We start from the raw sequence: 22,741 nt of genomic DNA, 5'->3' as shown, positions 1-22,741 counted from the left end.
ACTAATCCGGATCCTTACTTAGATAGGGCTCTCTTTGAGGGAGTTTCGTAGGTGCCATCGGTAAGATATACTTTGCATGCTCAGCTGCGCTACTGCATATCTTAAACTTGAATATAAGACCCCAGGTTAAGCTGTCCAAACCCTTAATCACTTGCCGTTAATTCTGTAACGTGTTTACTCAATGATCCAATGATTTGGAAGCCCAAATACACATTGGATTCAGCCTATTGACCCGTTTTGATAATTAAGGCTAAAAATCAACAGTTTTCTATTAATATCCTTTGTTGAAATATGCAGTCCCATCATATGTCAAACCATTGAAACTGGACTGTGGCCCCTTGATGTATAACATTTTACATTTCTTCACTAGTTGCAACTTGCACTACATTTCATGATAATAATAAAAATATAAAAAAATATAAGAACATTTAAAATTCTAAACTTATTTTTTTATAATATTTCTCTTTAATTTTTAAAAATAATACAATCTAATCTTTGCTGTTAATAAAAGTTAACTTTAATAGTTAGTTCACTAAAAAATGTCAGAAAAGAATCTTAAAATTATAGAAAAGGATCAATAAAATTTTTACAATTTTTTGTCTTTGTTTGTAATTTTTAGTTATTTTTTTGTAATTTTTGAAGTTCTTTTCTTATATAATTACTTAAAATAGGATTAAATGTGCCCATTAATTAATTAATACTAATCCACGCAATCATAAACTTTAATCTAAAAAGAAACATAAAGAGAAGAGAGGAATAAAAAAGTTACATTGGAAAAAAAAAAGCTAATGCAGCAAGACAAATATAGTTGAATGTGCACATGTCCTAAAGTATATATATGAATTAATACAAAAAGTATTTATGGCTTCAATAATGGTGGTCTTCATGGTTATGAATCTAGACATCGACATAAACCTTGACAACATCTGCTATTGGAGCTCGACAAATTGGACACTTTCCACTATTCCACTGCAACTCATTCGCACACTTCATGCATGTGCACATGTGCCCACATCTGTCACCACATTCAATTTCACTCACACCATTCAATGCTCGTTGCATATTTCATTTACTTGATCTAAGTAGGGATACAGGGCCGAGTTTGGCATCATACACATTGGGCCAGCCGGATATTCGAACGTTCGGGCTGGATTTGGCCCAATTGACCAGGAGAAAATATTTTTTTTTACAAATATTATCATTTAAAATATATTATTTATAAAAATTAACATTAGAATTAAAATTAATTTTTTTAAGTTACATATGATCAAAAATTGTAAATTTTTTTTTACATAATATTAGGTTAAAGACAAGTTTTAAATTTTGAAAGAGATTAAAAAAATTGTAATGGTACGAAATATCCAAAAGATCATAAAAATAATATAATTTATAATAACTTTGAACAAAAAATAATATCTTAAAATAAATATTATTAACAAAAAGTTTAAAAAATGGCATGTGTTTGGGTTCACTACGGTGCCTCAAGTAGGGTTGATTGAGCTTTCAAATACTGTGCACAGCCCGAGATCTAAGCCCTTTTGGTTCGAGGAGCAAGCTAAGCCGAATCATTCACTACTTCATCAGTCTCATTTTATGAGATATTTTTGAAAATAATTTGATGTCTCAAAGTAGAAGATGTTATAAAAAAAATGGTATTTCATTAATGATGATTATTCTAATATTATCCTTGTTATTTAACTCTGTCAATAAATTTTCTTCCCTCTTTATTTCTTATTAATGAAGGGTATGTTTGAAAATTTATAGAAACATTTAAAATTGTAAGTTGTATTTAATGAATTTTATTAGTATGTGCAATTTTGTTAAAAAAGAAAAACTTATAAATTGTATTAGAGTGAGGCTTTTAATGAATTTCACTAGTATCAATTTTCTGGGGTTGAGGCTTTTAATGCTCTTTGTAATATCTTAGCCTATCCATCTTATTTTTTTTTATTATTAACTTTTAGATAAAATGAAAGATACTATGACATCTTACAATCTTGCAATCACCAAACAGTGTTAAAAAATCCCAAAAAAATGAGAATATTTATTTTTTTAAAAAATTGTAAAAAAAAATACAAAACTGTATTGTTAGATAAATTGCAAAATATCATAATGCTTTTGATTTTATCTAGAAGCTAATAGTCGAAAGAAGAAAAAGAACAACATAACAATTAATAGATTAGAGCATTAATTAATTAGAATTAAAAGGAAAATACCTGTATAAAAGTGAGTCAACTTTCTTGTCGTAGCAAATACAACAATTGCCTTTCTTCTGTGGCTTCTGCTCATTGGTCGTCTTCTTCTTCTTCTTCTCTCTAAGTGCTGTCATGTTCATTTCATTCAGTACCAAATGATTCATATAATGTATTAGTTTCATTCATAATGCTGACATATATAAGACTGCTGATAATTAATTAAATATAATGTATATTTTGAGGGAACCTGAGTTAATATCTCGTTTCATTGATTTTTGTAACATCATCTGCATATCTATGCAGCTATTGAGCGATTTTCTTATCTCAGCCATCTCTCTGTACAGCTGCTTCATCTGGCCTCTCATGTCATATATCAAATCCATTTCCTAACAATATTATAACATAATGTCTCATCAGATCCATAAACTCTGATCTGTTTCTCATTAGAGTGTGTGTGTGTGTGTGTGTGTGTGTACATGGGAATAAGATCACTGACCATTGAATGAGGATTAATAGAAGACGAGGATTGGCGATAAGAAGGTTGTGTTGAAGACGTAGCAGATTCAAGTCTGTCAGAATCATCACTGGCTTCGTTGTCTCTGTAACTCCAAGATGACATGTTGGGAGAAGGGGAACTAAAAATTTGTGTTGATGATGATGATTGATTACCATCATCACTGGTTTCATTGTAAACACCGTTATTGTTACTCAAGCTCTCTTCCTCTTCCTCTTCCTCTTCTTCTTCTTCTTCTTGTTCTTGTTGTACGTACTCTTGTTTTTCATCACCTTCTTCTGGTTCGTCTTCTCTGTGGTTGTTGTGACCTGCATGACGTTGAATGCGTTGTTGCAAAAATGACATTAATTGATGGCCCATTCTACCTCCACCATCTTCATCATCTTCTTGGTCTTGCCTACTGATAAAATGTGTCTGTGTTCCTACGTGATATTCCATCAATTTATCCATTCTTTCTCTCATGTCACTTGAAAGGAAACTTGAAACTGTTCTCCTGAACACAAATTCATTTATTCAAAATCATCACTAAGATATCTTCATGTCGAATGAATGCACCGGTTATAATTAATCAATTACTCCTCATTTGTCCAAAGAAAAATTAATTAATCATTTTGTTGTGATTTTGACTCGGTTGTAATTTAATTTTTAAATTTTAATAGGGTGCAACTTAGTATTTGAACTTTGACTCAATGTAATTCAATCTCCACTTATATATATTTTACAAAAAAAAAAAAATTATAAGGACTATAATTATTTCTTAAAAGTAAGGTATTGATGTTTTAAAGTGCTAAGATTATATATAAAGAATGAGTTGTATTGTGTTAAAGTTTAAAAACTGAGTTTGTTCAACTGGGTTGAAATTATAATAGGCACTAAATTATGTATTGAGTTAAAGTTTAGATATTGAACTATAAATGAGTCAATATTATAGGAATTGAATAATTAAATTAGAAGAAAGTTTAATTTCATGCTTTTATTATTATCTTCATGCATTGTGCTAATATTTTAGATGACTAAAAAATGAATGGAATAATTAAAGTAAATTCATACCGTTCAAGAAGTTGACGTATCTCTCGTTTATCAGAAGAAGCCGTGTCAAGCATCTCTCTATACCAGGCTTGTCTACGATCTTCCCAATAGCTTCTAGGGCGAGAAATAGGACTGATCCAATCATAATAATAATGTTCATCATCAACAAAATCATTGCCTTCACTTGCATATCCCTCTTCTTCAATATTCATTGTTTCATCTACATAACTGATTTCAGTTTCTGCACTATAATTATCCTGCTTTACCTCTGCCAGATCTTCTTCACTATCCTTTGTCGTCTCATGGTTTGCATTTGAATCAACCATGTTGCAAGTACTTGTCTCACCAACTTCTTCCGATAATGCAGCAACTTTTTGAGTTTCTGAATTTGCATGAGCTTCTTCTTGTTCTTCATTTGTTTGAGACATTGGTTTATTATGAGCACATGCTACCGAGTGATCATTTGCATTATTATCATCAGCAGTTTGGCAGCCATCTGTCACATCGACCACCCGGTTCGACCCGTGATCATCCCTAGGGTTATTAGGGGAAGAAGGGTTTTGGGGCTGATTTGGACTAGTGTTTCTTGAACTACTAGCTATTTCTGGTTGCCTTGTACTTCCTTGTTTCATTGTTTCTACGTTAAATCTTTCCCTGCATTTTATCGATAGATATTGTCAAATATGATATGGCATACTTAATTAGTCAAGTTGTGGCAGTAAGAAGTGGCAGAAAAGAAATATTTAAATAATGGGTAAATTAAAAGAGCAAACTAGCTCATCAACTATAGAGCTAGAAATGTTGGGGCCCTAAACTTATTAAATGCACAATATTCTCCTTCAATTTTTAAATATAGTGCAATCTAGCCATTATCATTAATAAAAATTAACTAATAGAAGGGACCTTAAAAATTATAATAAAAGATCCAAAAATTACATAAGAATAAAAATATTACAAAAAATGATCAAGAAAATTTTATTGATCCTTTTTTTAAAATTATGAGGTCATTTTTTCATCAACTAATAATTAAAGTTAATTTTTATTAATGATAGGTGTTAGATAGCACTGGTTTCAAAAGTTGAAGGAAAATATTGTACATTTAATAAGTTTCGAATCCTAAACATTCTTAAACCTATAATTTAGACTCAATTTACTCTTTTACCCTTTGAATAATCTTCAACTGCTATTAGTTATCATACCTTAGGTGCATAATTGTGGACCCTTTTGGTTGTCTAGTCGCTTCATATATTGTTGATTCATGATGTCGTTTTAATAATCTAAGCCGCAGGAGTGACTGCATCCATAATGTAATAAAAAGAATGACAATTATATATAAAAGTAGTTAGGAAGGAAAATTTATACAAGAAAACAATAAAATCTAATGAGTTTAAAAAATAATTTTACACTAATTTTACAATAAATCGAAAATAATAATTACTTAAAATTTTGACAGATTCCAAAATGGATGTTGAGGAATATGTACTAATGGAATTTCTTAATTTTACACTTATGAGTTTAAGGTGAAGAAAAATATATTCAACAATTAATCAAGATGCTTATAAATCAAACGTACGAGACATTAAAACTTCAAAGAATTCATTAACAAGAATCTCACATTCTTCACATCTTATTAAGATCCCTACGAATATAATTAACTGCTGAGAGAAAAAGAAACAAGCAAAGTAATATCTCTACACTCATACAATGATTAAATTAAAGATTAAGCAATTAATAAATTGTTGTCAATATATGATTAAAAAATTGAGAATGTAAATTTCATGAAGTTTACCTTTAAAAAAAAAACGTTATGTTTTATAAAAAAATAATAAAATGAAATAAAAAAATTTATATATCTCAACTTCACAAAATTTATTCTGCCAACCAAGTCATATTCACACGTCATGAACAATATGGCGCCTCGTGGCTCGTGTACGCGCACACACAATTACCTGAATACGACTTCGACCTCTTTGTGAAAAGTTGGAAACAGGTGCAAGCTGAGCCAAATGATTGAGCTCTCCGTGTCTGTCTCGTTCCATCTGCATAAGCAAATCTGTATATGCTCGACGGCCTCGAAGCCGAGGAGAGCTCGTGACCTGGTGAAGCAACACGCTCGTGTGATGATGTTCTCCTTGTTCTCTGCAAGCTCGCACCTTCAATCTCGACAAGGATGAAGACGACGATGACGATCCCATCATCATCACCATCATCATGTTATTATTATTATTGTTTGATGTATTATTACTTTGTTCTTGCCCATGGTTGTCATTATTATTATTATTCTTCTCCTTCAATCTCTTGATAATGTCTGCCACCTTTGGGGTCGAACATGTAGGCTCATTTGTAACATTCGCCACCCAATCTGAATACGATGACGATGATTCACTATCCGTGAATTCTCCAGTAATATCTGAGCCGATCGATGATGTTCTGCTCGTTGTACTGGGAATATTATGGTTGTTTCCGTTGTTGTTATAGTACTTGAGTGACTGGTTTCGGTTATTCAGCCTCTTCTCCCATATTTGAACCAGAGATGAAGCTCCACGGTTCGATGTTTCTGATGCGGAAGTTGTTGGCAGCCTCGCCGCAGAAGAACCCAGATTCTCCAGAAGCTCAGCTTCCGTCTCGATTGTGGATACCATTTCTTTGGCCTTTCTTGCCGCCCATCGATCCAGAATCTGTGACTGTTTATTAGGGTTGCTGCTGCTGCTGGATGACGAGGAGGAGAAGGATTCCTCTTCTTTTTCCTTCTTCGTGAATCCTACGTTTCTGTTCTTCTTAGGATCATTCATGTTGTTGATGTTGTCGACGTGATGATGATCTTCGACGAAGCTTCTGTCATTGTTCTGGAAATGGCAAGTTGCAGAGTTGCATCTCTCGCGATGATGATTATTGTTATATTTTCTCAGAATACAACCAAATGGGGAGGTCAAAGCAATTTCAACTTGGGATGACGCCATTGATGATGATTGATTATAACAAACGATGATGGAATGAGTATATGTTGTTCCTGGATAGTGCTATTGCAAATCAAAATGGCAGGATCGGGCAGAGGAACAAACCCAAATCATGGTGAGATTGAAAACACGCGACGATGATGTCAACCTCACGAAAGTAATTAACAAAGACGTATGTGTCTTAAATTTCTGAAACCAGAGGAGGACATAGAGAATAGATCTTTGTTGAACAAAAATAGAGAAGAGACAATAATTAAGGATGTGTCCCAAATCGTCAATGTTATATCATTACCTCATTTTTGGTTTCTCGCTGCCTATAATTAGAACTCTTATGCCTTGAGGATATGATTTAATTAAACAACAATTAAGAACAGGTTTTTGTTTTTGTTCCTTAAAAAACTAGTAATATGGACGTGTGTGTTATTTTTTCTTCATGGTTATTAACTAATTCAGGTTTAAGTGGGTGGGTTAGCTTTCATTTATCATAAAATATGAAACTAAGAACCGGTAATTTTCTTAGGGCCGGGTTGCAATCTATGACGTCTTATTGTTTTGTTTTTTATTTGATGGCATTTTATGACATCTTATGGTTAGTAGGACATCTTGTGGTGATTCATTATAACTAATTAACCTTAATTTCATGTTGGAGACACTACTACAAAAATTTAAATATAAGATGCCATGAAAAATGATAGTTAAATAAAAACACGTCATATACAAAAGAGACGAGTGATGGTTAGAACATAAAATTTATTATCAAACTTTAAATGACAGGTATTTAAAACAATCATAATTTAAAAGTTAAAAAACCTTTCACTTTCTTAATTTAAAAAAAATAAATATGAAACTAAACTTTAAATGACCGGTGTTTAAAACACCCGTCATTTAAAGTCTGAACAATATATGACAGGTATTTCATAAACAAACACCCGTCATATATTGTTGTCTAATGTTTCAGTTTCTGAAAGCCAAAAAATTAAAAAAATTTTAAACTTTAAATGACAGGCGTTTAAAACACACGTCATATATATTGGAATAAATGACGAGTATTAAAATACCTGTTATTTATTCCATTTTTTAAATAGTTTTCAGTCTCATTTTTCATTCCCGCCTATTCGTCTTTTCGCATATCCTCTCTTCTCTACTTATACATGAAATAGGTAAAAATCTCTCAATCTTCCTCTATTGTTGCTATCAACCATCTTTGTCCACTTCGACGTGAAAACGCCACCACCTATGCCGTCGGTTGCCATCTCATTTTCTTCCTCTTTGTCCTCTCTTCTTTAAGGTACGTGGGTATGTGATTTCTATAGTTTTTCTTCATTTTCTTCCAATATCCTTAGATTTTCAGATTATGAGATTGATTTATTTAATGATATGGATTGTTTTATTAGTTGATTTTTCTTGTTTAGATTTTTCATCATTTGTTACCCATTTTGATATTGTGAGGTGTCAAAAATTGTTAATGTTTGATGTGTTATTGACTTGAAAATGATAGTAGATGATATAATTAGCCTTAGGATGATTATTAAGATGAAAATTAGTGATTAAAATAGGATATTTATGATGATTGTATTTTTTTATGAATTTTGACTGATTTATTTCAATAATTTTTAGTTTAAATTTCGTGCCTTGTTTGATCAGAGTAGTTTTATAGTTCAAAACTACATATTAAAATGTACTAGTGTGCCAATTTTCATTACAACTTGAGTTGATTTAGGTGACCGAAATTGACGCATGGCTTTTCTAAAAATAATTGCTATTTTATTGATATTTTTACATTCGGTAAAGAATGATTTTTTCTTGACTTGAGATTGCTAATATAGGATATGTGTAACCTTAGAATGGTCAATGAGATAGAAAACATTAATTCAAAATGATGTTTATGGTTTTTTTCTTTTCTTTTTTAATTTTTAAACGAATTTTAGATATAATTTTATAATAATTAAAGTTAATTTGAAAATGCTATTTTGTGAGAACTTTGTTGGTGTTGTGATTATATATGGTTAAAATTAGTTTGTTGAATGAGATGCCAGGATTGAAAAGAGGGTTTTAACCTGGGAAATATTTTCTTTATGTCGTTATGCTGTCAAATTTTTTTCGACGGTTGAAGGAATATATAAATGCTCATGCATTGTGACTCATAATTCATTAATTACTCTATATTATATATAGAGTAGTCAATTTTTTTATTGATAATCTTTCTATCATTCCTTTCTTCTCCATATTCATGAATCACTGATCACATTTTCTTGAATGAATTGTCTTTTAGATTAAAGTTATAGATAAAGAATGGATGCTTGTCAATTGATTAAGTAAAGAGTATTTGAATGGTGTGAAAGAGTTATGAAGTTTGCTCTCAAGCATGTAAAAGACCCTAGAAGAATAGTGTGCCCTTATGTAAGATATGGTCTTTTGAAGCAAATTAGTGCATCTAAGTCGGAAGACCATTTAGTGTGCTATGGAATTAATGAAATTACAAGTGTTGGCATAAATATGGAAAAACTAGAGAGAATGAGTGTACTAGTAATTGAAAGTATAAAGGAAGCTTTGAATTAGATGATTATGACACATATACTTATAAGGGTGATTGTCTTGAAGAAATGGCTAATGCAATTGAAAGGAAACTTGAGGATTGTCCTGAAATGTTAGAGATGTTGAAAAGTGATGTAGAGAAGCCCTTGTATGCTCGTTGCACTGAATTCACAAAATTGTCAACAGTGTTAAAATTGTGCAACTTGAAAGTGAGCAATAGATGGAGTCATAAGAGCTTTGCAGAAAATCTTGCACTTATAAAACAACTTCTACTTGCGAACAACGAGCTTCCAAGGAATATATATGAGGTAAAACAAATGCTACGCTCAATTAGCATGAGTTATGAGAAAATACATACTTGTCCTAATGATTACATATTATTTAGAAATGAATATGCATTATTAACATAGTGTCTAAAATGTAATGCCTTGCGTTACAATGAGAATGGGAAGAGTCCAAAGAAGGCGTTATGGTACTTTTCCATTATACCTAGATTTAGACGGCTGTATAGTAGTGCAGAGGATGCAAAAAATTTGACATAACATGCGAATGAATAGATTAAAGATGGGAAGCTTCGACATCCAGCTGACTCTTCTCAATGAAAAAAACTTAATCTTGATTACCCTGACTTTGGAGTAGAAGATAGAAACCTACACCTTGTATTATCTACTGATGGAATGAATCCACACGGGCTTTAAAATAGCACTCACAGTACATGGCCAGTTATTTTGGTAATTTACAACTTATCTCTATGGTTATATATGAAGCAAAAATATATGATGCTATCTATTCTAATTTTGAAGCCAAAACAATTGGAAAATGACATAGACATATATTTGGCTCATTTAATTGAAGATTTGAAATTGTTGTGGGAGTACGGTGTTGAGGTATATGATAGATATAAAGAAGAAAGCTTCAATTTAAGAGCATTATTGTTTGGCACAATCAATAATTTTCCAACATATGGTAATTTATCAAAGTATAGTATCAAAGAAAAACTTGGATGTCCTATTTGTGAAGAGGACACACATTCATTAAGATTAGAACATGGGATGAAGAATGTCTATCTCAAACATTGTAGATGGTTGCATCCTGATCATTATTATCGGCACCTGAAAAAAACTTTCAATGGGAATTCAGAAGAAAGTAAGGCACCATTGTCATTGATAGGTGAGCAACATTTTGATAAGGTGAAAAATTTGAATATTGAGTTTGGTTAACCTTTTGCAAACCACCTTGGGACATGTGGGTGGAAGAAAAGGTCTATTTTCTTGGACCTACCATATTGGCAATCCTTATATGTGAGAAATTTTCTTGGTGTCATGCACATTGAGAAAAATGTGTGCAACAGTTTAATTGGTACATTACTTCATATTCTAGGAAAGACTAAAGATGGCATTAAGGCAAAACTTGGTATGATTTCTATAGGGATAAGGGAAGAGTTGGCTTCATAAAAGAAGGGAAGTTGTATATTTCTTCATACAACGGCTCATACACTATCTAGAAAAAAAGAAGACTTTTTGTGAGCCACTTACTACTGTTAAATTTTTAGAGGGGTACTCTTCAAATATTAAGGGCCTTGTGTCATTGAAGGATTTGAAGTTGAAGGGTTTAAAATCACATGATTTCTATGTGTTCATGGAAAATTTTATTCTAGTGGCTATACATTCTATTTTACCCGATACGGTTCAAGAGATGATCATAAAATTGTGTTTCTTCTTCGAGTCTATATGTAGTAAAGTGATTGACCTAACAAAATTGCCAAGATTGTAAAGTCGAATTGTGTTAATCTTGTGTGAATTTGAAATATATTTTTCGCCTGCATTCTTTGATATAATGGTGCACCTTACTATTCATCTGGCTAGAGAGATACAAATGTGTGGCTTAGTTTTCTTGAGATGGATATATCCATTTGAGTGTTACATGAAGAAACTAAAAGAATATATGAAAAATTGAAGTTGGCCTGAAGGTTGTATAGTTGAATGATACATTTGTGAGGAGGCAGTTGAATTTTATATTGAGTACTTATCAAATGTCAATTATATTGGTCTTCCGACTTCTTGACATAATGGTAGAATTGATGGAGAAGGAATCATGGGCAATAAAGTAGTTATAATCTCCAACTCATAATGGGAACAAGCACATTTATATGTATTACACAACTCTGTAGAGGTTGAGGATTATGTAAAGATGCATATGGCTGAGCTTAAGCGGGATAACCTTAATAGATTAGAGATTTGGTATGCAAAGAAGCATAATATGAGTTTTACAGTTTAGCTGAAATAACACATTCTTGAGAAGTTGACTGTAGATCCTGTTTCAGTTTTTGAAAAATTAAAATGGTTGGCAAGAGGTCTAAATAAACAAGTTCTTTTCTTCACTGGCTATCTCATTAATAGGTACATATTTTATACCAAAGAGTAAGATGATTGGAGTATAATGTAAAATAATGGTATAACTTTTATAGCCTAAGCAATGCATATATCTAGTATTAAAGACAAAAATTTCTTGTATGTAAAAATGTCATACTTTGGGGTAATTGAGTATATTTGGGAGTTAGATTATATCAAATTTCAAGTTTTAATTTTTGATTGTAAGTGGATTGATCGTAAAAATGGTCTTAAAGTTGATGATTTGGGGTTCTTAATAGTAGATCTTAATAGAGAAGGTTATAAAGATGAGCCTTTTATTTTAGCTTCACGAGCTCAACAAGTGTTCTTTATTCCTGATTTGGTTAAAGTAAATTGGTCTATCATTTTATTGAGTAGTAAAATAAATGAAGATATGAATGATTCTATAGTTGAAGATGATCCATTTATGGGGATATCATTTGAAAGTTATTTCATTGAGGATGAAGCTTTTTATATGATAAATGATCACAACGAAGGTATTTGGATTTTAAAGAAAAGAGGTAGAAGCATTCAAGTAAAGAAGGAGAGCAAAGATAAGGAACTTATAAGAAAAAAGAAAAAAAAACAATTTAAACCTGTAGGTTACTTATTTTGTATGATTTAAATTTTTGTTGTTATTTATTATGTGCTATATTTGTTTTATAATGTGTAATTTACATTAAATTTGTAAATTACTTATTATGTGCTTTATTTTTTTATATTGTTGTTTATTATTCATTTTGTTTTTCTACTTTTATAGATAAATGGCTTCTTAAAGGAGTGCTGGTCTCAGTGGACCTAGTAGTGCTAATCCTAGCGTTGGCATGAATGACCAACAAACTCAGCAAGAAGCAAATTGAATAACTAGAGGATTGACATTAATGGCCGAGGTGAATAGAAGAAGGACTACTAGACAAAAATATGAAGTTGAATGAAATTTCAATGATCAACCTATCAAGACCAATAGAAATAAATTCATCAACTACAGAGGGGCTGTGGCAAAAGCAAAGATGCCGATTACAATTAGGCATTGGAATGATGTTAATCTAGATATGAAAAATTATATTTGGGAGCAAGTAGAGGTAAAATACTTTACTCACATCATTATAGTTAATTAAAATTACTTGACTAAAAATCTAATTAGTTGTCTTGGTTTACAATCAGCATTTATAATTGATGCTAGTCAGATAAAATTTGTCATCCAATAAGTTAGAAAGGCAATGCAAACATTTTAGTATTTCATGGGAGTGAAATAAATTAAAAATTAGGAGGAAACATTAATGCTGAAGTCCCTACCTTGATAAGGCCATTAGTTTTACAAGAACAGTGGGATGAATTTGTTGCTCAATGTTTTGAGGGACAATTTCAAGTAAGAACAATAAGATGAATTAATATTTTATTATTATCAATATATTTAATTTTATTGATATGATTTTATGTGTTTTGCACATGAGTTGAGCCACAAAAAGAAAGAGGTGCATGAGAAAGATCTATACCCTTACAAGAAGGGGCGCATAGGATACGCAGGAATTGAACAACAAATGATAAGTTAATATTTATACTATATAATTTTAGCTTATTTCATGGATATATGTACTATACTGACATTCAAATTTATTTAAATTTGTAGATCGAGTGAAAAGGTTCAAGGGTAAGCTCAGTTTCAAGATACAGACTCTTCATAGAAGGCCGAACTAATAAGGAAGGAAACATTGTTGATGAATATGTTCAGGAGCTTACTGATAAGTGTGTAAGTCCATTAACTTGACATTTTTTATACTCAATCAACTAATTTAACTTTCTTACTATATATTGCATAGGCCAAGATTGAGAAAAGTGGCACGCCTGATGATGATGTCTTGGGTAAGGCATTGGGTAATCTCGAACACCTTAGTCGAGTTAGGGGATATGGCTTCAGTGTTTTGAAAAAACAAATATTCAGGTCACAGAAGAAGGCAAGGTCAACAGAGAATATAGGAGCAAGGGTTGAGATTGCCACCCTGAAAGAGGAGCTATCTAGGTAATAAGACATGATTGAAGCTTTGTTAAAGTACAAGGAGAGGCAAGAGGCAGAGTTTCATATTAGTCCTAGTAAGAAAGGTAGTTACAATGTCATGTAGCCTATTAAAAATCTCCCTAAGATAAAATATTATTAATTTATTTCATTTATGTTTCACTATTTCTATTTTTCATAACTTTAATATAGTATATTACTTAATAATATAGGGTAAGAGCCTATGTGAGTTGTTGGTAAATACCTTGAATCATCATGTGGTTGCTATCGGTCGGGTGTTTAACTTTTCGGGAGACATGCTACATAATATGCAGCTCCCTGCATCTTATGTACGCGTTGCTATTGATATGCCGAAGGATTTAAACTATCCTCTACCTATTCTCATCGAGGATGTAGGGATTGCTGGAGAGGTAATGGGTAGTTTTGTTGGATGGCAAGCTAGTCAAGTTAGGATGCCAAGTCCAAAAAAGAAAACTAGTAAAGATGTACAGTCAAAAAAAAGATGATACCTCGATCTAGGCTCCTAAAAGGGCAGTCTCTTATAAAGCTGAACAGCCTCGATTGCCAAGCCAACACAAAAATTTACTCTAAGCATATGTAACAATTCATAGGTCTAATCCTCTAGGCCTGCAAATCCTATTCGAGGCTAGTACATATAGTGAAGACCAATATGATATGCTTTTACTTGATGTTATTAATGAAATACTTCGACATGATATGACCGGTCTCACTGTTCTTAGCTTCTACATATGGTAATTTTTTCCATATATAAATAGTTAATATTTTAAATATAAACTAATCTATTTGTTGTATTTATAATAGGTGCTTGTATGAAAAATTTATTATCCCTTTCGATCTACAAATGAAGTTTATCTTCATGAGTCCTCATGAAGTGGGTGCACATGCCTTAATTAAAAGCGACAAAACTTTAGAACAAATAAAGGAATTAAGCAAAAATTTTAAAGTAAGGGCTTGAAAGAGAACATTATCCATAATACCATACTGTCAAGGGTAATGTAATTCTCACTTATCTTAATAATTTTTTATTTTTAATTTAATTGATTAATTATAATTTTGCAACACTTGTTAATACTATTAGGGACTATTGGATGTTGATCACTACCGAACCATTTGGCAACACTCCAAAGATATATTATCTTGATTCTTTAAGAGGAGAACTAGGAAAGAGACAAATTTTATTGAAGTTGATTAATACATAAGTGCATAAAGAATTTTACATATTTATTTGATTATTTCAATTCTATACTAACATATTTTTTATTGTTTCATTAGGGTAATTGTGTTATACTACACTAACACAAAACAATCAATTCCAAGGTTTTTTATAAATTTTGATGCGACCTACACTTGGAGTATAATTAAGGTAATTGGAATTATTTATTAAATTAAAATTTAATGCATTAATATATATTTATCGATTCTTTAATTTTTAGTGTCCAAGATAAAAGAAAAATAACTTGAATTGTGGTTTTTACATCATGAGGTTTATGAAGGACATCATTATCCATAACGAGAGCATAATTTTCAAGATGGTATGTCAACAATATTAACTTTTAAATTACAAAAAATTTAATGTATTAAAATTAATTTATGGTAGATCATTTATATATTACAGTACCATGACAATTCTTATGTTGAAGAATTCAGGGATGCAAAAATAAATGAGGTAATTGAAGAATGGTATCAATATATTTTTCAAGTGTAGACCTCATACAAAGAAGATTAATAGAACTACCTTGAAGAAGTAGTTAGGATGTTTACACTTTTAATAGGTAGTTTATTTTTAGAAATAGTTTACTTTATAAAATTACATTTGTTTATCTATTAATTTTGAAATTGAATACAATAAATTTCATTGATATTCAAATTTAAAATAGCTGTCTACTACTATTTTAATTTCTTTTTGCAGGAGAGCTAGTATAAAAAAAGCTCCTGTATTTAAAAAAAACCACATAATAAATGATGGTTATATAAATAACCCTAATTTATATGACAATAAATGATGGGTAAATAATTTATTTGTCATTTATTGTCTCATTTAGTATGGCCTTTTGTAAAATTTTTATTTTAAATGATGGTTTTATAACCATCATTTATGAACTAAAATAACTGTTATTTATTTTTTTTTGTAGTAGTGAGAATACATTTTTTTGTAAAAAATAAAAAAATTCAAATGGCCATAAATTACATAAAATAAGAGAAATTTTTGCATGGATTTGGTGCACCACATCATCTATACTCCATCCAATAAGTTACATGAATTCAATTCAATAAAATTTTATGTATTATTATTTTTAATGATTTTATTTTTTTAAATAGAATACTATTTAATTTTTTAATTTTTTCCTCTTTATTATCATTAATTTATATTGGGTTAATGAGCATTCTAAGCTCTGAAGTATTGTACAAAAAACTCTCTAAACCCTAAACTCTTAAAATGTGCAAAACAGACTCTAAATTTTTAAATTTATAGTAAATTAAACTCCACCATTAACTCACCATGAATGCCATTATTGTTTAAGAAGTGGGGCCTAGTCAAATATTGATGTGACAATCCCTTATTAATGTGTCATTTTTAATAAATGCCACAAACCTTAAGATATTGCGTGAATAGCATCATAAACCTTGAACTTTGAAATTGAAAGAAAATTACCCTTATTGTTTGTGTAAAATGCTAACTATTATGTAGATCAAATTAGCCTTAATGTGGTTCGTTGTGGTGAATGCATCGTTGGCCGCAACAAATGATCCATAATTTTTATGAAATGAATTTTTTTTTGCAATATTTTCTAAACAATTGGTATCCCATGCTTCCATATACTTTATAAATTTGACTTAATCTTATTTTGAATAATGTTTATTTATTTAATGGTGAAACTTGAGATTTTATTTGAAATGAAGTTTAAGTATCAGAGAATTTTATGAATGATAGATGCGAAAGCCAACATTTTCATCAACGGATTTCAAACCCAAATTAACTGGTTAATTAAAATCTTAAACTTCTTTTCAAATGAGATCTTAAGTTTTCACCATTAAATAAATAAATATTATTTAAAATATGACCAAATCATAGTTATATATTATATAGAAGCATAAGAACCAATTATTTGAAAAAGATCACAAAAAAGGGGCAAAAAATATTATTTCACAAAATTATGGGTCGTTCGCCACAGTCAATAATGCATTCACCATGAGGGATCATATTGAGGCTAATTTGGTCTGCATAATAGTTAGTGTTCTATACATAAACGGTAGGGCTAATTTGCTCTAAATTACAAAGTTTAGGGTTCAAGATGCTACTTTTGCAATAGTTTAAGGTCTACATCGCACGTTAAAAATGACTCATTAGTAAGAGACTGTCATATCAGCTTTGACTAGGCCCCCCTCAATGAACATTAATGGTGTTAATGGTGAGTTAATGGTGGGGTTTAATTTGTTATAAATTTAAAAGTTTAGGGTTTATTCTGCACATTTTAAGAGTTCAGGGTCTAAAGAACATTTCACGCAATACTTCAGGATCCAGAATGCTCATTAACCTATTTATAATTGCAATAATCTGAATGGCATATTTTTATTGGATGGAGCATGGATGACGTAGTGTGCCTATCCATATAAGAATTTGTTATAAAGTAATATACTAAGAATCACTCTAATAAATAATAAAATATGATGTATTCATTAATTTTGCTTTTATATATAATTTTTTTTGGCCTAATATATATATGTGTGTGTGTAAAAAGAATGTTTATGGAGGTTATATATATATATGTATGTGTAAAAAATATGATATGATATCTTGTTAAAAGAATGTTAATGGAGGTTATAGATATATGCTAGAACAATTTTTGTTAAATGCGGCTTAATCTTAAAAAAATAGAACTAATTAACTGATTGAGTATTTGGTGATGATTTTTCAGAATTAGTTTGGTAGGTTTGTACAATGATAATTATGAATGTATTCTAAATCTGTTTCTAATGCAAATATTCAAGAAAAATAATATTACATTATCAAAATATGTACACATAATTGTAATTGATTTTTTTATTAGAGTAGTTGAAGGTTTATATAAAATAATATAGGGATGAAAAAATAGGTTGAATTGCAAGTTTAAAAAAATGGAATATGAAATGTCTAATAGAATAAAAATAAAATATGGAAAAGAAATCAAAATGAAAGAGTTTATCATTAATACAATATAAATAAGGCTAAAGTAACTGATTAGAAAAAAAACATGATTGATATCTTAACATTTTTAAATGCATAAAATCACCCTATGTTTTTAAAAATTGGACAATGTCACTCTGCTATTACTTTAGCACCTTGTTGACCATCAAGAAGGTAATTTGAGTATTAAATTCATGAGGTGGTAAGACACTATGGCATGCCAAATTTGAACATATCACTTGCCACATCTAAGGCTATCTATTCTTCATCCTTCTTCAATTCTTCTAAAATTGGACTTCCTCTAGTAATGATCAGTTTCTTCCTCTTCCTCCATCTTTGACAACAACCCCTATTTTTGTAGATTTGTTGATGACCATAAATTTCAAAGGAGGGAAACCATAGCGATCATGAACCACCAAGGAAGAAGATTAAAAAAAATTCTCCATTGAGCAAATGGGATTATAGTTATAGCAGTAATAGTTGATGGTGGGTTAGTAGAAATAAGTGACCCTCCTCTTCTTGGCATCAAAACCCAAAGGTAAAGAAACACGACCACCTTATTTGATTTTGTGAATGAATTTGATGAGGATTGGGTTTTGGGTTTGTGAATCGAATGAATTGATTGAGCCCAACCTCTAGATTTGAACCCATGATCCATTTCTTTGCTAGAGTCATCAAACAAATTGGAGAAGCTTTAGTCGTAGAACAAATCAGAGATGGAAATGGGGCATACTATTAAAGAGGAGAAGAATTGGAAGAAGAAGGTGGCAATAGCAATGCCGATAAGGAAGAAAGGAACTCTTACTCAAAGCATTTGTGAAACTTCTTAATTGGAGATGAGGATTCATTGTGTTTGTAATTTTTGGCCCTTGGGTTCTGGTTATTAGTTCTTTGATTTTTTCCCCTTATGATTTTTTTAAGCTTTTTGATTGTGCTTGTGATTTCCTTCCTTGGGTTTTGGTTTTGGTTCTTTGATTTTTTCGAGCTTTCCTTGATCCACATAGTTTCATAGCTTGGGTCTCACTTGATGAGGATTGATGTTCTTGTTTTTTTTCCTTTATTTTTGGGTTTGTCATTGAGGAAAGGTAGAAGAAAAAAAACATTGAGTAAAAAATATTCTTGTTTATTAGTTATACTTAACCAATACAACAAATTTCCCAATGATCAAGACATGTACTTGATCACTATTACAACTTGATAATTGCTACATTACATCTCGATCACTCACTAGTTGCTTTAGACCACACAATCAAACTTTTTTAAATTCCATAATTTTTTAATATTTTGTCCTTAACAATAAAAATTTCCATTATGACTAGTAACCACATAAATATTACCTAGGTTTCCAATGAATTTTATTACTGTCTCGACTTAACAGTCATTTCCAACCTAAGTTTCATATACTCTTTATTTGCTACTAATTTAAAGATCCTTAAAGTCTTCAATTCTGGACTTTCTTTTATTGCTAAACTTCAATTCTAAATCTCTTTACTAACGAGACAAAAATATTTGCTAAGTTATTTTGATAACTTTCATGTTGACAAAGCTGATTGGGGACACAAGGGTACCTACTAAATAGATGGATATATCTATTACCTATAATAGAAGAATCAACCTATATAGAAATAAGCATTTCTATCCTTAACTAATTATTTCCTTATCAACATTATATTAACTTTGGCCCCCTTATTTTCCCCAAAATTACACTTTAAGGTGTAATTACGTTAAAAACATGCTAAATTTCACATCCTTTTCTCCTCCTAAGGATGAAAGCAACCATGAAAGAAGGCGAGTCTACAAATTAATTAAACAACTATACAAAGGGGAAGTAAATGTGAAATGAATATATGTTCTGAACATTTATGTGTTCAATGCAACAAACACAAGTCAAACATTACCAGATCTTAAAACTCAAAAATATAATACCAAATTGGAATGTCTCCCTTACATCATTAGGACACTAACCACGCAGTTACTCTATCATGGTAATTAGGATTTAAAAAATCATGATTAAGACTTTCCATAATAGAAAATTATAGATCATATTTAATAAGTAAAAATTTTGTGAAGTCAAGATCCTAAATATAAAAGAATATTTTCAAGGTAGTTTGAGATCAATCATTTTAAAATCAGAGTATTAAAACAATCAAAAACATGGAAAACAAACTACTCAAGTTAACACCTTAAAACACGGGTAGAAAAGTCATTTTCTATAAAACAAGCATGTCTACTATAGCTGAAGGTGCATTTGCTATGATAGAAGACACAACAAGCTCTCACTGTTGCCAAACATGCCATACGTCATGGCCTAGAGTGCTTTTGTCATGAGCCACAACACAATTTATAAATCATGATAGCCAACTCTATTATCATGATAGCACTTTAAATGAACTTCAAACATGCATAATTTCTTTATCTAATGTCAAATAGGGTGATTCAAGAGTTCACACATAACTTAATCAGCTATCTAGCTAATGGGAAGTCTCACATTAAAATAACATCTCATTTGAAAGATGGACATTTGGATACAAAACAATCCTCTTTTCAAACATTCACGCATCCAAGGTATACTAAGCACAAATTGTAGCACTTCAATATTTTAAATCTTGGTTAAGTATTTGATTGTCTTTTCTAGTAAAATTAGGGTGTTTTGACAAGATTTTATGCTTCTAATCATGACCACCCATGTAACACCCCGATTGTTTAGAATGTGATTGATTGACATGCTAAGGGTTATCTCTTTTATTTCTTGTTGCTGTTAGGTAATTTTGGTGAAAAATATGCTTTCACCTATGTTCAATTGTAAATAAGGTTTCTTCTGTATTCAATTGCAAGCTGACACTAGCCTCGTATTAATAGGTGAAAATGAAGGATTTTGATTGTAGGTGGTTAAACATAGAAACATTAGTTTAAATTCAAAAAATTAGATTAGATTTTAGGGAGTTTTAGATTTGGGGTGTGGAGTGTAAGGTTACTTTTACCAACCCACAATTACCCAAAAATTTAAGGCAATCATTTGACTAATCCAATTAAATTACCAATTTTGTAATTTTATAGAAATGAGATCTCAAGTTTTTATATTTAGAAAATACTCATAATATCATATAGTATATTCAAATTAGAGTAAAATAGCATTATGAAAGCATGAGATACCTTTTATGAGTTAAAAGGACTTAAAACTAGTTGAAAAATATCAATAAGTGAAAAATAAAGGGACGTGCAATGGCATATGTAAATACACTACAGTTGTCCTTCTCTATGTCACACACTGTGATATAGGTGTAAGGTATCCTTTACTAAACCACAAATAACTCCAAAATCAAGGTAATCAAGGGATTAAACCCCTCAAGGATTATCAAACTTGTAAAAATTGCATAAATGAGAACAATTCTCAAATAATTTACAATGAGATCCTACTATTCAACATTTTCAATCTCTAACAAACACTTATTATGCTCAAATTAGAGTTTTAAAATGATACGGAAGCTTGAAAATCAATTGAAATCCAAAACATTGAGTTTTAAAACTCAAAACTATATTTTGTGTAGAAAGCATGACGTGCTGCGGCTAAGTACATATGTACTGTGGCTTATGGCTCACCCCACTCTGTGCCATGCACCATGGCAGGAGGCACCATGTACCGTGACATATTGTGCAAATTTGATAGTTATTAACTGTTAATATGACAGCACAAGGAGTGAACTTCAAAAGCATCCCAAATCTTTGTTCGAAGTATGATTGAGGTGGTTTCAGTGTCTACATGAAGCTTTTTCCTAACTCTAGCCAATGGCACAAGTTTCATACTCAAATTCATTTTCTATAAAAAGTTAGATATTAAAACCCATTTTTATCACTTTTCACATGAAACACACAACTATGATGTCTTAACTCAACCATAAGTATTAAAAGCCTACACCGACTTTTTGACCATGTTCAATAAACTCTAGCAGATCCGTGCAACACACTATACACAACCAAACACACATACAACCTAAAATCACCATTCAACCCCAAATTTTATAAAACATAAGGGGTAGGAAAACTTCACACAAAACTATCATTTTCATTCCAATTCATTCAAAATACACATATTCCTACTTACAAAAGTATTTTGGCCCTAATCAAGGGTTTACAATTAAAACTTACTAACCCAGGGCACAAAATATATAAGATGTATGCTACAATAATGCAAGTAGTACAAAAATATCATATGAAACCTAGTTGGCAATTGTATCAACATCTATACACATAAAACAATAAGGAGAGGCATGCAAAAGGATTACTCTACAAATCCTATACCTCCATGTGTTTTCCCGATAGGATTCGATAAGCTAGGCCCTGAAAATATTGAGAATTGAAGGGTGAGTGTGACCACTTAGTAACCAAGTTTTACCTAAGTTATATAATTGTATATCAATTAAAAACTGATGCAAATAGGTAAACACAACAAATATAATACATTTGGTAAGCATGGCCAAGGCTTACAACACTAACAATCATATAGTCGAGCCTTAAGCATAGATAATTTCATTAAATGATAATGCACATATTGGGGTCACAATAATACTAACCATGCACCCCTAACACATACCAGACCATAATAATGACAACCATGTCATTGGATTTAAATGTATGATCAAATGCCAACCGTATACCCTCATATTAGCTCTAACATGAAGTTGGTGGCTATGATGTGACTATATTTTTCACAGATAAATCTAACCTTTTACTTGTGAAGAGCTATCGGGCTAAGGTCAACTCACTCACTTACGTAATTCAGTTCCCCCAATACTAACAACTATAGGGTATTGCACCCCTAATATAGCCTCCTCATGAATTGGTGAAGATTAGTTAGATTTGAGTCCCTCATAGAACAAGTGGGACAATCTTGAATTAATCATAGGATAAGGACTACCTCTCG

The 22,741-nt window shown here is 30.9% G+C and overlaps 1 protein-coding gene across 1 annotated transcript; it reads right to left on the bottom strand.

Moving 5' to 3' along the window:
* Positions 1-799: 799 nt before the first annotated feature.
* Positions 800-6,832, bottom strand: LOC129304584 (uncharacterized). Its single transcript, XM_054944294.1, has 7 exons — positions 5,688-6,832; positions 4,938-5,032; positions 3,760-4,392; positions 2,692-3,202; positions 2,443-2,581; positions 2,217-2,322; positions 800-1,015 (listed from the first exon to the last, which is right to left on the bottom strand). Exons 1-7 carry the CDS (start codon positions 6,696-6,698, stop codon positions 898-900), a joined length of 2,613 nt encoding a protein of 870 aa, XP_054800269.1. The 5' UTR covers positions 6,699-6,832; the 3' UTR covers positions 800-897.
* Positions 6,833-22,741: the final 15,909 nt, after the last annotated feature.

This window comes from Prosopis cineraria, unplaced genomic scaffold, assembly GCF_029017545.1.
Source record: "Prosopis cineraria cultivar Desert tree isolate PC_DT_omini unplaced genomic scaffold, ASM2901754v1 PC3, whole genome shotgun sequence".
Taxonomy (NCBI): Eukaryota; Viridiplantae; Streptophyta; class Magnoliopsida; order Fabales; family Fabaceae; genus Prosopis; species Prosopis cineraria.
The sequence above is the reverse complement of the archived record's forward strand: the minus strand, read 5'-3'. Positions and strand labels throughout refer to the sequence as shown.

Bases quoted from the DNA above. Each gene is read 5' to 3' on its own strand.
- LOC129304584 (XM_054944294.1), bottom strand. From the start codon at position 6,698: ATGGCGTCATCCCAAGTTGAAATTGCTTTGACCTCCCCATTTGGTTGT. The intron at 4,393-4,937 runs GTATGATAACTA...GATAAAATGCAG, and splicing joins TCCACAATTATGCACCTAAG to GGAAAGATTTAACGTAGAAA. The intron at 1,016-2,216 runs GTATTTTCCTTT...ATGTGGTGACAG, and splicing joins GTTGACTCACTTTTATACAG to ATGTGGGCACATGTGCACAT.